The sequence below is a fragment of the Sus scrofa genome, chromosome 10 (genome assembly GCF_000003025.6).
Source record: "Sus scrofa isolate TJ Tabasco breed Duroc chromosome 10, Sscrofa11.1, whole genome shotgun sequence".
NCBI classification, from domain to species: domain Eukaryota; kingdom Metazoa; phylum Chordata; class Mammalia; order Artiodactyla; family Suidae; genus Sus; species Sus scrofa.
The window spans coordinates 64026720-64043111 of record NC_010452.4 but is presented as its reverse complement, the minus strand read 5'-3'; the positions used below and the strand labels follow the sequence as shown (position 1 = coordinate 64043111).

The 16392-nt window shown below is 52.2% G+C and overlaps 1 protein-coding gene across 2 annotated transcripts in view; it reads right to left on the bottom strand.

Annotated features, from left to right (window-relative positions):
• Positions 1–16392, bottom strand: part of SFMBT2 (Scm-like with four mbt domains 2) — a 193835-nt gene that overhangs the window by 27756 nt on the left and 149687 nt on the right. For both annotated transcript variants that reach the window (XM_021065007.1, XM_021065006.1), the window contains exons 12-15: positions 8732–8845; positions 5396–5438; positions 3845–3915; positions 1222–1376 (exon numbers count right to left, since the gene is read on the bottom strand). In XM_021065007.1, coding sequence (XP_020920666.1) covers positions 1222–1376; positions 3845–3915; positions 5396–5438; positions 8732–8845 — 383 coding nt within the window. The remainder of the gene's footprint in view (positions 1–1221; positions 1377–3844; positions 3916–5395; positions 5439–8731; positions 8846–16392) is intronic.

Genomic DNA, 16392 nt, shown 5'->3' with positions numbered 1-16392 from the left:
AGAGGCGTCGCCACCTAGGGCTTCACCCCACGTCCCGCAGGGCACTGAGGAGGCCGTGAGCAAGCAGCTTCTGTCTGGCCGCTGGAGAACAAGCAAGCCAGAGTTCTTCCTTTTTTCTGTTCAAAAGGTAACACACGCCTTTATACCTGGAAATTCTGTGTCCACGTCTCAGGACACAGCCACGGGGCCACCGGGAACCTCACTCTGTGCTGTGCACTCCAGGTGCCATCGCCGCCTACAGATCAAGTGTCACTGCCAGGAGCCTGGAGAACCCCCCGCCCTGTGCTTCCAGAAGACACGCTTCCGACCCTCCCGAGCCTGCGCCGGACTGTGCATCTCACTTAGAACCACGTCACGGCCCCAAGGGGACCGTGAAACCCGAGTGGGCAGAGGGCAGAGGCCCTTTGTCTTTGGATCCCGCAGTGATGCAGAAGTTGCCTGCCGCACACCTGCTCAGCAGATAAATGGGCTGCTGTGGCCACGGAGTGAAAGCACCCCCATCCCCTCGCAGCAGCCAGTGAGAGGACCCGTGCGGCCGCGTCTTTGTTGGGGAAAAGCAGTAAGGCGTGTGGGACCGGCAGAGCGAGCTCCCAGGATGCTTCCCAAACCTCAGGCCCTCTCCAAAGGCCGTCTGGGACCAAGCTCTGCACGAGGAGCCGACAGGGAGCCCTTCACCAGCGAAACCGGGCTGCACCGCTATCTGCAGGCTGCGTCCAAAGGCAGCATGAGGAATGGGAAGAAACAGCCTCAAAGTGATGGGTGGCCTGGGCTTGGGCCACAGCCCGGGACACAAACTCCACGCCAGTGTCTGGAGCCTCGGAGCGTGTCTAGGGGCCACCCAAGGGGCAGGCGCTGTGCCAAGAACTGAGGACGGAGGGCTAGGCAGGCACCGCCCCCAGTGGGCTCTGAACAACACCTGTGCTGTCCCCAAAGCCCCTTTGTGGCCCTTCCCCGCCCAGCTCGGGAGGGCCGCTCGCTCTCTAGCCCTGAGCCCTCCCCCACCTCCCGCAGCTCTTTATTCCCGTGGGGATGACTCTTCCTCTCCCCGACTCGGACGGACTCCCACCAGGCCCAGAGTCTTTCCCGGATGCCATCCACGCCTCTGCCCGAGCAGCCCCCGCCCGCGGGATGAGAAGGGGCACTCGGCACGTGCCTCCTGAACGGACCCGGAGTCCTGGGGCCTCCTTCAGGGACAGGGCCCAAAACCCGGGGCAGCTTTACCTCCTTGAGGACCAGCACGCATTTGCCCGGCCCCACCGACTGCGGCAGCTCGGCGATCCTGCCCTTGTTGAGGTAGGGGCCCGAGAAGCAGCGGTGGTTGATGAAGAGCTGCGGGCAGCAGTACTTCCCGTTGGCGGGAGCTGCGCTGGCGGGACCTGCGGGGGAGCGAAAGACGGAGAGGCTTCAGGACCAGTGAGAAGGCCGCCGAGTCCACTCTGCTGGCAAAGCTGCCCAGAGGCGCGTGCCGTCTTCACATCCAGATGTTTTAGAGCCACAGTAATATCTTTGAAATCCTGATTTTTTTTTTTCCAGCATATAAATGAGGTTTTCTGTGTATCAGGCAGGGCATACACACACAAACGCAAAAGCTAAGACAGTGACGAGTATCACACACTGTAGCTTAAAGGAAAGAACACCAGTGACACAGCGGAGTCCCCATGTGACCCACCCCGGGAACCCTCGCCTTCCCCCACCCAGAGGCGCCCACTAACCCCGAAGCTGGCATTTGCCATTCCTGTACAGGACGGCCACACAGACGCAGGCATGTGTGTAGCCACAAGCCATACAGGGTACTGGGGTTATTTTTTAAATAACGAATGCTTTCAGCCACAATTTTGTTGGTTCGGCGCGAGGCCTCTGAGCTCCACCCAAGCGGGTAAACACGTATCCAGAACGTCCGCTCCCTTCACTTTGTGGTATTCCCGGTGTGGAGCTATCACGACGGAATTGTCCATCGTCTTAACAGTGGACATGTAGTTGCCTCCACTTTTTAGATATTACCTGTGGCGCTTTCACAAATCCACTCCTGCTAACCCGCAAGAGACTCTCCCACACACACAGCAGGGAGCAGAACTGGTCAGCCACCAGGGCGTGAATCTGGTGTTACTGGCTGCAGCCAAGCCGCTCTGCACGGGGCCCAGGTTCCCAGGTCCCGCTGGCCCACAGCCCAGGCTCACACCAGCTGGTGGGCATCCTGCTCTGGCTAATCCCATGGAGGGCAGCGCCTCTCCGGGCTCCCCCCTGCCTGGCCCTCGTGAGCCTTTCCGCTTCGAAAGCGCGAGGCAAGGGGTTGATCTAGACGTGTCTCCAGCTGCCACGGGCGAAAGAAGAGTAAGCAGCCCCTCGAAGGCTTCCTGACGTCCACCAGCTCAGGAGGAGGTGACCCCTCCAGCTGGGACTTGCTCTCCCCGCTGAGCGGCCCTGGCGACGGTGTTTCTGTTTAAAAACCTGATATTCACTGGGGATGGAGTAATTTGACAGATCTGGGAAGTTCTGTTCTCACAGGACTTCAACTGGGAACCAGCAGGTAAGGGGGGAACAGATGTTAGTTTTCTGGGTGTAATACGGGAGGGCAGAGGAACAGCCACAGGCTCTGAAAGAGACATGACTGGCTTCTCTGAAAACCATTCTGGAGTTGGATTCTACGCAGCGGCCCACACCAAACGTCCACAGCTGCCCTTCATGGAAATCTGGGGCCAGGGCTACCCTGCCCGGGCCTTGAGGAAAAAGAGTCTTAGCAAGTCTACTCAGAAAACTGCTCTCTTGACCACAAAGAAAAACGGTGACCAACAGGATTCTTCCCTGGCATATAGGTTTTAATCTTGGAATTCCAAGCAGGCTTCATTTTGGCTGGAAGAGAGAATTCTTGATGGACTATATGACTTAATGCATAAATATGTCCATCATCAGATTTGTGGTCAAAGGGTAACTCACATATGTGGTTTTGAAGGTTACTGTAAGATGCTGGACGTGATACATTGAAAAAATATCATTCCCAGTTATTCAAACAGAGGGTTTTGAGGAACAATTCAAAAAGCCCACAGGGACTTAGGATTAACCACTCGTGTAAAAATACAGTGAAATGTCCAAAAAGAAATGCCTTAATAATGATATTTTCCACTTTTTCTTCTTCTGCATCACATTCTTACTCCTGGTACACAGTCCTAACTGCTCGTCATTTCCCCCTTCCTTCCTTTCTTTTCTTTTTAGGGCTGCACCTGCAGCACATGGAAGTTCCCGGGCTAGGAGTCTAATCAGAGCTACAGCGGCTGGCCTACACCACAGCTCACGGCAACGCCGGATCCTTAACCCACGGAGCGAGGCCAGGGATCGAACCCACATCCTCATGGATACTGGTCAGATTTGTTTCCACTGAGCCACAGCGGGAACTCTGTAATTTCTTTCTTTTTTCTCTTTTGTGGTTGCCTCACAGCATACGGAGTTCCCGGGCCAGGGATCAGATCCGAGCTACGGCTGCGACACCACCAGATCCTTAACCCGCTGTGCCAGGCTGGGGAGTGAACTCGCATCCCGGCACTCCGAGGACGCCACCAAGCCCGTTGTGCCACAGCGGGCACTCCTCATAACTTCTGAGGAACACATGGACTCCTTGCTCAGACGAAGTGTCTAGAGCTACTGACCAAGAAACGGAAAAGGAGAGGCACTGGGAATTTAGCTTGGATTTTTTTTTTTTTTTTTAAGACTGGGTGTCTGTTAATAAACAGCAAGAGAAAAGACAATTGACTCAAAGTTGGAGAATTCTCACACCGATCTAAAAACAGACTTGTGTCTCCCCTGCCAGCAGCACAGTGGGAAGAGCCGCGGCCCCTGAGTGGCCCCTTACCTGCGGCATCCAGGTGAGGGAAGAAACAGAGGCCGTGAGATGTCCTCTCAGCAGGCACGGCGGGCGGCGGTCTGGGGACAAAGGACAAACTCTGGTGGGTGACACGCTCCAGGAGATGCTAGTACCTTTCAGAGTCTTTTCCCAACTTAAAGCAACTCCCGGAGAAATTTAAGCCACCAGGTACAACGTGTGCATCTCCAGGAACAGGCGAGATCACTGGGGGCCATTCTCACAGTGGTTCCAAGAAGCCTATGGGTCACCTGCCTCTCGAGGGGTCAGCACGGATCGCTGGGGCTCTTGTGGGTCACTCCTGGGCTCGTCAAGTTACAGAATCCGAATAATGTCCTTCATTCCACTCAGGATATGCAGAAACCTCAGCTTGCCAACTTGACTTTAAGTCAAGTCAGACTCCTCCTCCATGTCCACTGTGTGCTGACCTTTGACTTCTGGGGTCCGTGCTTCTGTGCGTCAAGGCTGCACTGAAAAGGTCTTCAAGGAAAATCTAAGAGCTGATGACTCTTAAAGTGCCAGGCCAGACGTCTGTGTTATATAGTTCGGCAGAGATGCTGAACAAATATAAAAATGGGAGCCTCATGGGGGTGGGCAAACGGGGCTTCAGGGGGACGCACAGGCTGGCTGTGCAGAAACCACACAGGTGAACTCCAAGTTCATCCCACGGAGATCTTCGTGGGGGTCACCTACGGTTCTGGTTCTCAAAGGGGGGGCTCCCAGGCCATCATATCAGCATCACCAGGTGTCTGGGAGTCAGAAATCCTGCAGATGGACCCCAGCAATCTGGGTTTTACCGAGCTGTCTAGGTGACAGATGCACCAAAAAGGTTCACATTGCGGCTACACAGCCTGCAAATTTTGGAGTCAGGAATTCAGATTTGGATTGAATGATGGGATTATTGTTTCACTTTTTACGCTCTATTTCAATGTTACCCAGATAAAACTGGAGTCAGGTTATTGATCTGATACACCATGAGAAATGTACAAAGAATGCCCACAAAATGGTTATTCACAGCCAAATGACAACGCAGTTACTATTCAATTTCACGCACGTGTCAACTCGGGTACAATGGGAAAAAAAGCTGTTTTCCGTTCCTTTTCCAGGAGTATATTAAGAAAACAGAACCACGTGGTGAGGGATGTGTATGGTGGTATATTCCAGACATTTTCCAATATGTAAACAGGTTACCAAGAGTCACAGTTCTCCAAAAACAAATGGCCCGTCTGTCCACCGCTGCCCTGCGGAAGCCCCTCTTTCCTCGTAAAACTCCAATCAAAACCAGGGGGCAGCCTACGTGTATTCGGCAGCGGAGGCCCACGCATTTTTCCACAGACTCTAGTTTGACCTTCCTAAAACCCCTGAGAAACAGGTATTTACAAGGGAGTGGCCGAGGCACAGAGGATTAGAGTGACCTGCCCACTGCCATCACCACTGCTACTGCACATGTGCAACCAGCTCTCCAACGACCACAGCCTGTTTCATCTTCTTCAAAGACGTTTCATAGCTGAGCACAGTTCTGGGGGGAAAAAAGCCACTTACTGTTTCTCCGGTTGCACAACGGCGATCTTCCTCTTCTTTTGTGCTGTAAAATAGGCAGAAAGAGGAGAAAAGAACAGCAGCTTTGAGAGCTAGTTGGGAATAAGCATCCCTTGCATTGTTATTGAAGTACAGTTGATTTACAATGCTGTCCTAATTTCTGCTGCACAGCAAGTACGGTTGTAGAGATTTCATCTTCTTTTCCATTATCCTCTTCTACAGGATACTGAAAATAGTTTCCTGTGCTCTAGAGTAGGGAGGAAGAACATTTTTTAAAATGGCTTGGGAGGTATAAAGCTGTGTCTGTTTGAAAGGAATTCTTTTTTTTTTTTTAACTTTTAAATTGAAATATATTTGATCTACAGTGTTGTGTTAGTTGCAGGTGTACAGCAGCAAAGTGATTCAATTTTAAAGCAATACTTTAAATACTAAAGAGTGATTTCATTCGTGCCACAATTTCATCTTCATGTCTTCAGTAAAAAATGGCGAATGACATGAGAAAGGAGGTCTTAATAGAATTGAGCGTAGTCTTATCACTCCACTGGCGACTTTATTCTAAAATGTGCTTCTAATAAAAAGAAAAAGCACCCGTGTCAGACCTCCCAGGAACTCAGCTGGTAAGATGGACTGGTGCCAGCCTGATTATTCAGATGCCTTCTTTCCCACAGAAAGTGAGATAAGTCAAATAGTGTTACCATAGCGGCATGCTCTTAACTGAGGATTAGAGGTGTTGTTTATAAACTACATCTTGTTGTTAAAAGGAGGACTGGTACTTAGCAAATACCTCTGTCAACAGTGACCAAAAGAAAAACAAAACGAAATAAAATAAAAATACGGCCAACAATCAATTCGGAGGTAAGAACGCTTCTAGTTCACATTGATAATTGGTTAGACTCACCTGCACAAAGACAGACTAAGGCTTCTGGCATCTATTACTTTGGGCACAGATAATCCTGAATCTTCCGACATTACCAAAAACTCATTCTAAGAGAACTTCTAAAAAGCTGTCGGCGTTCGGGTGGGGAGGGGTTATTTGCACGCTCCCTCTTCAAAGCAAAATATGTGTATAAGAAATAAAATAAAAACAAAAATGAATAAGAGAAAGAGTGGTGCAGATTTCATCTAGTCTTGGCTTTATTCAGCATCCAGCTCCAGTACAAGCAGACCTCAGAGGTGCTGTGGGCTTGGCCACCCCCACAAAGCAAACGGCAAAATAAAGGAGTCCCGGACTGTCTCTGTTTCCCAGCGCGTGAGAGTGGGTTCGCTGATCAACACTGCGGTCTATCTGCCAAGTGCGTAATAATATGATGTCCGAAAAGACAAGGTGTGTACATTAATAAGATACTTTATTACCAAACACCTCCAACATCCTCTGAGGCTTCGGGGCGTCACAGTGGTGACATCCAAGGTCACTGATCACAGATGCCCAAACAAATACAATAATGAGAAAGTTAGAAATACTGCAAGATTAACAAAACATGACCCCGAGACATGCAGTGAGCACACACTGCTGGAGAAAGGGGGCCACACGCTTGCTGGACGCTGGGCTGCCGCACACCCGCAGTGTGCAAAACACTCAGGATGTGTGAGAAGGAGGTCTGCCTGTGTTTACCATGCAAATTGTCATCTCTGATCTCTCAGGCGAAGCTGAGGAGGCTGACTAGCCTGGCTTGGCCTCTGCTCAGCCGGGTGAGGTGCCTGAACCCAGGACACCCTGACCTGGAGCCAAACACAACACACGGAAAGCTGGGCACACGACAGGGCACACACGCCACCGCGTCCACCACGCGCGATTTCATTTCATTCAGAAAATCTCAGGGCGCTTGTCGCCTCCCAATCCTCGTGAAGGAGGGAGAGGAGGCAGGCACGGGGGGCACGGGCTTCTGTATGAGGCCTGAGGTACAGGGGGCGCTGGGGCCCAAGCCTGGGTCAACCATGGGATCTGCCTAGTGGCCGTGGGGCCAAAGGCCAAGGAACCGAGTCATTTTAAGTGAGGAAGGAAGGAAAAGAACAGGGGAGAGAGAACGGGAAAGAAGGCCCTTGAAACAGAAACAATTATTCTCAATTCCAAATGTGAGAAATAGTTTGAAGCGAGGACAAGGTGTCACTGGGTCAGATTCCGTGGGCACTGGTGTACTTGAGACGCTCTTAGAATCCGTCTCCATCTATACCTGGGCCACCCGCTTTGTTTCCCACAGATTATGCTCCATCAGGCTCCATCAGATTGGCCTCAGGGAATGAAGGAAAAACTTTATAGCAACGTTCTGGGCACCTGCCTGAGTGAACCTTATCATAGGGGCTAGGAAGAATTGGCCGGCACATAAACTCATGAAGAAAGCAGTAGAAATCTATTTTACACAAAAGTAAAAGCCCTTAACTTTAAGGAGTCTTTAAATAATACTTCGATACGCATTAGGATGGAATCATAAATGCCAAGATTTGTTAGGTCGGTAGATTTCTATTTTTTATTTTCTTTTCGTTTTAGGGTCATACCTGCGGGCATATGAAAATTCCCAGGCTAGGGGTTAAATGGGAACTGCAGCTGCTGGCCTACGCCTCAGACACTGCAACTCAAGATCTGAGTTGTGTCTGCAACCTACACCACAGCTCATGGCAATGCCAGATCCTTAACCCACTGAGCACGGCCAGGGATTGAACCCACATCCTCATGGATACTAGTCGGGCTCATTGCTGCTGAGCCAGAAAAGGAACTCCTCAAAAGATTTTTAAATGGTTACCATTTCAGGATAAGGATCTATAATAACATATGCTAGAACACACACGTGTATAATTTAAGTGGGGTGTGTGTGTGTGCACGCGCACACGCATGCATATAGGTTAACTACTAATATTGTTTTGATTTGGTATTTTTGTGATCAGAAGGATGTGATGCAAAGCACTTATCAAAGTATAGCTGAAATCTCACGGGTTAGTTAGTGCTAGAATAGTTACGTGTTTATGTCAGGAAGTTATTGGGACCAACTATGATTCTTTTGGGGTAAACTCATGAGAAAAATTAGTTCTTCCTCAGATCTAATACGAACAAGCCAATGTTGAGCTTAAGCTTTTTCCTAATCGAGATAACAAACTGTACACAAATGGGGAGTGAAGATCCCAGGGGCCCGCCTCTGCCCCCCTGCGACCTCCACGCGCGTCACTTCCAAACACCGTCTCACGCGGACCCTTAAAGAATAAATGAACCAGCGGTCCCGGTGCTCTGTGGGAAATCGAGCACTTTTGGGACTTTGACAACGTGGCGTTCCCATCTTTACAAAACGGCTTCTTTGTTCACCAAACCCCAGATGTTAACCCCTGGGCTCCGAGCCAGGCGATACTCACAGACGGTCTTGTGCGGGGTGGTCAGAGGGTAGGAGTTGGCCTCACACCAGCCCACGGGGAAGATGTCCATGGATTCCACGTCCACGATGAACTCCGGAGCGGGACTCTGCAGACCTGCGGGGCAATCGGACCACAGGTGCAAACAGGTGTTACCGACAAAGACACAGAAGAAGAAGGAAAAACACAGAGCGCCCGAGAGACAGAATGTTGACCATAAAGCTGACAGTATTTGACGAGCGATACCACACGTCTGAAAGGTTAAATGGTGAGAGGGCAGGGCACTCAGTTCAAGCGCGGGTGTGGAAAAGAGATGCTGGCCCCTGAAAATGCGAGGAAGAGACAGGAATCCGAACAATCAGCATCTGGGCCAGAAACGCCAGAACTCGCACCCTTCTTCCCTAGAAGGGCTCTGAAATTAAGGGGAGGTGGTTTGGCTTGGGGGTGACATTGTGCACCCAGCACTAAGCAGAGGTCCCCTTTCAACCAATGCAAGTGCAGTGTTCCTGTTAAAAGGAACAAGCACGACTCCGTAACGGCGGTTCTGAGCAGCGAACATCAAACCACGCTCTCCTGGAGCTCCTGCTGTGGCAGAGCGGGTGAGGAACCCACCTGCAGCCACACAGACCACTGCAGAGATGAGGGCCTGATCCCTGGCCTGGCGCGGTGGGTGAAAGCACCCCGAGGAGGTCCCCGTGGCGGCTCAGATTCAATCCCTGGTCCAGGAATTTTCATGTGCCGTGGTACAGCCATTAAAAAAAAAATGTTGCCAAAGATACTCGTTGATTATTCTAGAAGGGCCAAACTACCTACGCCAAGTGAGACACTTCCCTAAGGGCCACTGCGATAGTCTTCATCCTTTTATAGAAAAAGCAGACGACACGAGGCCACAGTCAACGTCTGGCTTTGTTTCAGCTGCACCCGCGTCACAGCGGACTTTCCTTCCTCGTTCTTAGCCAGGCCCTTCATCTCGAGAAGCATCGGGAAGCCTGCGTTTCCCTCCATGGGGTTGTACTTACATAAGTTACAGTGTCTCCATGCGACGGAGCATCCTGAGGCTGTAATGGAGAACGAGGAGCCTCTCTGTGTATCTACAGGTGAAGATGTGTACTTGGCCACAAGAAAAGCAGGGCACGGAGCACTGCCTTTAGGGTGCTACCATCTGCTTTAGAGGGAAGAGACCATCTCTACACGTGCACAAGGTCAGCCCGCGAGAAACGGGAAATCCTCATCGGTGGGTGTCGGTTGGGAACGCGACCGAGGGACAGGAGTGCAGGGACAGAACGTGACCAGAGAGACTTCCTGTGAATGAATCACCTGTTTTACAGCCGCGACCCCACTGTCATCACCGCACCAACAACACAACAAAGACCTTCAGAGAAGGAGGCGCTCAGGCAGAGGTCGGAAGAGGCCACAGAGGTCGAATTAAGAGAGGAGACGTTATCTTAAGAGGAAATAAAACCCACCTACAGCGCATTCTCACTGCTAAGAGGAGAAAGCCTTGTCACACTCACCAGCAGCATATGAATTTGTAGGAATCCCTTCGGAAGCCTAAAAAGGTTTTGCAATTTGCGATATCCTGAGACCGTGTCCCCAGGCCCCCCGCCTCCACGAAGCTCCTCGTGTCCTTCCATCTTTGGAGGGACCGTGGCTTCCTCCGGCGGAGGACACGGCTCTGAGACAGAATGATGACCTGCTCCACTCGGAGCATCAGGAAGACAGAAAACGACTCTGACGACGCTCAAGTGTCTTCCTCAGAACATGACCCAACCAAGTGGCTCACGCTCCGTAACGGCTTCATTCCCAGGAAATTTCGGATAAGAACGAGCATGGGTACCAGCAAGAGAGGCTACCAGAGGCCAGAGGGCAGAGAGCTCTGGGGGCAGAGGCAAGAGCCCACCCGAGGAAGCTAAGCGATGTTCACTGATCAGCAAGGGAATCGGAACAAGCCCGGAGCGCGGGTGAAAGCCAGAGGGACAGAGGCAAGAGGTCCCGACGGAGACGAACTGCCCTTGGCCAGACCCCCCGGGAACATGAAAGGCCACCCCACCTGGTGGGGGGGCCCAGTGAGCCCACAAAAGGTGAAGCCCTGGAGGAAAGGAAAGCAAGAATGGAGTGCAGGAAACCCAGCCCTCCCTCCACCGAGCGGCCCCAGAACAAGATCTTAGAGAATCCCTGCTCAGCCTGGAGCCAGATGCCTAAGGAATCAAGAGCTGGCAGAACCATGAAGGGCAAGATCCGCATATGACAGGAGACGACCCGAGGACAACAGCTGCCGTGGGCTTAAACGAGGGAGGGAGGGAGGGAGGGAGAGGGGCTCACAGGATGGCACCAGATTCTCTCCCACTGCTGAATCCTCACAACCCTAGGAGATCGGAGGATTTTCACCCCCATTTTACAGATGAGCAAACTGAGGGCAGGAAAAAGGTCAGGGGGCCGGCGAGAGGGGGATGCGGGATTTGAACCTGAGCAAGCGTGCTCTGAGAGCATCTGAGCCTGCAAGTTTTCTCTCTCTCCTGTTTGTGTCTCTAGTTTTTCTCTTGGGGAGGGGCTGTCTAGCATCTCATTCCCGAGGCCCCACCCCTTCTGCAGAACTCCCAGCCAGCGCTGACCCCCCCCCCCAACCCCCACAGCAGGAGGGAGCCAGGCCCTGGTTCTCTGCAGGCAGCTGAGGATGGGCTGCAGCCTCTTGAAGGAGAAGCTTACAGTCGGCAGCTGCAAAGCCCAAGCCTGCCTTTGGCTCTTGCTGCAAAGCCTTCTGGAGAGGGGATTGCCCCCTACGGGGCCTCCCATCAGAAGCCTTCCCACAAATTCCATTTTGCTTAAGAACGCCAGAGCCAGGGCTGTGGCTGACCCCGAAACCTGTCTAACTGATCCCGGAGTCTTAAAAGCCTACTCACAGACAGCACCCACTCTGGGCCACCCTCCTTAGCTGCGCAGGAATGTGTGTCCTGCCCCACGAACTCCTGATTTGCTGAAGCAGCTTCTCCCAAAAACGTCTCCTGTAGGACCTGCTTCTTATTCAAGGTTTACAAACCACCCGCGCTGGCTTGAGATAGAATTACCTTCACATCTGCGTTTTCCCTTGTTTTTTTGCGGGTCTTTGTAAAATGCTGACCCACCACCTGGCTTCATGGCCCATCACAGAAAGGCTAGGGCTGCTTTTCTGCATCAGGGTCTCCGGGACAGAGGAGGCTGTCTCACCTGGTTTCCCATTTGATCTCCTAGAGGGCTCTACGCTTTCTCCATGCCTAAGACCCCATGAAGATGCGGCGGTCCATTAAAATGCAGATTCCCAGGCCGGGCTCCCGGGCGCGGCAGGAGTGGGTTTGTGGCAGCCCCAGGAACTTGTGTTTTCATAGCACCCGGGGGGTTATGACTGGAAGACAGGGTGCTGGAACTGGACCAAGCACACGCCCACAGAGACCGAGCAGGGAGTTTGAATTTTAGCTCACGAGTGTAAAACACTTCATGCCTCAAACTGGGTTAGCAAAACTGCAGTTCGTAAGGGCCGCCGGTATCTTAAAGGGCTTTCTCGCTCAGGAACACAGATTTTATTTACTCCTCGTATCTACTCAGCAAGCCTTTAGCAAGCGAAGTGCACGTGAGCTTGCGTGCAAGTGCTGTGTGTCAGGCAGAAAGAGGGGCTCGGATGTTTACAGACACAACGAGGGGTCCACCCTCCCGCTGCCCAGGCTCTCGGCAGGGAGGCCAGGCTGCCTTTCATCCTGCTCACCAACCTCCTTCATGTACTAGGAGGTGCCGGGCGCAACTCTAGAGCCTTCTAGACACGCCTTCACTCGGCCAATCCGCACAGCCATCCCACCCGGGAGAACCTCGTATTTTCCATGCGTTTCACAGAATGCCGAGGTATGAAATTCGAGTCTTTGCTCTGTAGCGAATGCAGGCTGGTTGGATATTAGGGAGGCGAGGACGCTGTTAGAGCCAAGTCTCACAGCTCCGCGTAGACGGTGCAGTGAAGAGGCTGCTGAAATCCTAAGAGGGAGGGAGGCTTGGAAACTCGGGTGAGGCTGGGAGGGGACACGGAGGGCGAGGGGGCGCTGGGGCAGCGGGAGAGCTGGTCGGGGGCAGGGGGAGATGGAGCAGCAGGATTTCTCGTCTGACTGGGGAGCTGAGACGGCGGAGTGGAGGAGAGCAAAGGTGAGCCTTATCCCAGGGACGTCTGGCTGGGAAGCGCCCGGGTCCCCATGGAGCAGGCAGGGGGCTTCAGGGCTTCTGAGCGTGTTTGCTGTGAGCACGGGGCATCCGGACACATTGGCGCCGAACTGCTGCTCCGAGTCACGGAGGAAGAGGAGGTCGAATGGGTGCCACCGGGGGAAGGAAGGACGTGGAAGAATTCCGACCCCCCCGAGGGGAGGGGGAGGGCAGCAGAACAAACACGAACCCAGGCACACTCGCGGGGGAAGAGGCAGGAGGACACAGGAAGCCGCTGGCCCGCGGAGGCGGAGGAGGGAGACTCTGGCGGAGGGAGCAGCAGGTCCAAGGCCGCAGAGAAGGGAAAGGACAGAGATGGAGGCCGCGAGTCGACCCTCCGAACAGGAGGGAGAGAAGGCGGCTCAGAGGAAAAGGGAGACGGGGCAGGGCATCAGCAGGACCACCTGCGGGTTCCAGGGTGGAAGTCGTTACAGGAACGCACCCTATTCACCCACGGGGGCTCTCCCAGCCCTGCACGCGAGCAGGGCGGGTCCTGTGATGCCCATTACCTTTAAAATAACACCATTTTTTCATGATCATTTTTACCTCACATACACAGTACATGTAAACAACTGGCGTAAAATCCATAAAAATGCAACATCCTTTACTCCTGATCAGGTACCAACAGCCGCATTGAAAAGAAGAAGCCTCCATCGCTTCACTGTGTGATTTTAGAGCCTGTGTTTTCTCTTTTCCACAAAACCAAGTGGTCTTTTAGGAGTCAGAGGAAGGAGGGGTGCCAGGCCCGTCCCAGTGGCTCAGCACCGATCCCTGCCGTCCAAGGCTGCGGGGGGGGAGGGCTGAAAATGAAACTCCCAGACTGCCCTGCCCCCCAGAGCACTGGGTACAAAGTGGGTTCCGCGGATGATACCCTCTGCCTCCCGAGACTCGAAGGCTGAGTGAGGCAGAGGCCACCCTCCTGCGGTTATCCTGTTGGCAGCAAGGCCATGGAGTGTGAGCAACTCAGTGGGGACTTTCATTCCCGTCCCGAGGATCTCTGCAGGTGGGGAACACAGGACTGTGGCCGTGGGCGGAACTGGACCAGGGGCTCGGCCAGCGGAGAAGCTTCCTGCCCTGCCCCGGGACTTCCATGCGGCCTTGAAGAGTCTGGCGCTGGCAGGTCTCACGCCAACTGGACAATTCCAAGGCCTACGTGTTTCTTAAGAGGGAAAGGAGAGATTGCAGCCGTCCTTCAGGCATCACTGGGTCTTTAAACACCTGCACCAGAATTCTACACGAGGCACAGAAATAAAGAGCCTGCGGGATGCTCACGAAGGCTGTCACCTGCGGAAGTCAGGGACCATGTCCTGGCCCCGTCCCGCGTGTTTGGTGCTTGTCAACAGGGGGCGTGATGTTCACGGTGAAAGGAGGCAGTTCCTCCAAAGGCTCCAGCCCGCGCTGCTGCACGGCGCAGATTCACAGGCTGAAATTTATAGAACGTTTTGCCATAAAGGCTGGAGAAAATGTTTATTTTCTCTAGATCTCATTCCGGGAGGCCTCAGGGAAGTGAAGAGCACGAGATGCTAGAGATGACCCCAGTTGATGGCTTGAGTCGAGCTCCCTGCACCTACCTTTGGGGACTTCTCCACAGACCCGATGACCTCTGGGTCATCTTCGGGGTGCCGTCCTCTGTGTGTTTGTTTTTAACAAACCGGAGGGGAACGTACCAGGGGACGAACGGTGGAACGGCCATCGCGCCCTCCCTGCATTCAGAGCGCGAAGACGCTAACCCAGCTTCCCCGCCTGTCTTTGTGGGAAACACAGCTCCAAATCTCAAAGCGAGGGTTTGCTGCTCATGCTCTGAAACTCTGCAAAAATTCCTGTAGTGGCAACATTAAAAGAGCTAAATAACCCAGAAGAAAGGAAGCCTGCAGGTGATCATTTTTACGACATAAAAGGAATTTTCTGCCTCCGCTAAACGGCTGAAATACTTAATATTCAGGAATGGGGGAAATAGAGCATCTCCTCAAAATGGGAGGAAAACGATATTTATCCTAACGGGGAGACGAGGAAGCGAGGAAGGCAAGGCGAAGATGTCAGCCCTTTGCGTGAACTGACACGCTTCTAGGACAAACAGGACACCCCCTCCTATTTGTCCTGTAAGACAATGAACTTGACCCGACTTGGACTGTGAGAGGCAGACGGACCAGCCTATGAGCCCAGGCGTGGCGCTGTGGTGCCAGAGGCAGTGCTACTGGATGGAATTCGTGTGCCGTGAGAGATGCTCCGTGCTGCCTGGAGGATTCCCTGGAGCAGATGTGAACACGAGAGCGAGCGGCCCAGGGTCCTCTCCCAAACCCAACCCTCCCTGCAAACTGCCCTGGCTCCCTGTCGGGGGCTCCGGAGAACCCGACGTTCTTCCCAAACACGCACCAAACACGCACCCGACCTGCGGTGGCACGGGTCTCGCTTATTTCAGCCGTCCCTCCCTCTTCAGCGCCGGCCCCTTCAGAGACACTTAGAGGACGACCCAACTTCCAGAGAAGTCACACAGTGAATTAAAATGATCATTTTAATTACCTACCTAAAGGTGGTCCATGAGCCACGTGTTGAAAATATTTCAAATCCATTTAGTACATAAAAATAATAAATCCTTATGAAGTGCTTATTAATTTCAAGCGGCATCAACAGTTGAAAATCAGAATTACTATCATCATAACAATAACTTAACTGCCACAAAGCGACCATAACAAATCTCCAAGATTTTGTCCCCAGGACTGTGGGAAGAAAACACTATATACATAAAATTCCGAGGCAGTGAGACATAAGTGCCATTAGGCTTGCTGTTACTTTCAAAGGTCAATGTTTAGGAAGGGCCCCCCAAAACAAAACGAAACAAAGATCCCCCATAAACCAAAATTCAAGAAAGATCAAGGAGTCTGAACTTTTGATTTAACTGATGAGACAAATGTGTAATTTTTACCAGTCACCTCAGGCAAACAATATTCCCAGATGGTTTTACCTTTTTTTTAATACATAAGGTCTGGGAAAATGGACAATCAATTTTCCGACCTGCTTCCAAACGCTAATTTTCATTACTCCCGGATGAAAGCACTCCAGAGAATACGGAGCTGAGCTGACGTGAGCTGATTTATATCCCTTTGCTACAAAACCAGAAATTTACACCCAAAGAAAAACAGCGGTAAGGAGGAAGGACTGTCGGGAATGTTAGACAGACGCTACGCGTCGCTCAGCACTCTTTAAGAAGTGGGACGCTGTGGGGTCTGTTGAATCAGGCCACAAAGATGTCAAAAGCAATGAAATCGAAACCCAGGCATCTTAACGGCTTAGCTAGTTTCTCCATCTATAAAAATCAGGACATTCTTACTGCTGTCTGTGTTAGGTAATTAACAGCTGTAAAGCACTTCGGAAGATAAACTGCTGAATAAATTATGACTGCCAAAGAATTGTAACCACAATGTGCTAAATAATAATGAAACATGAGCTCT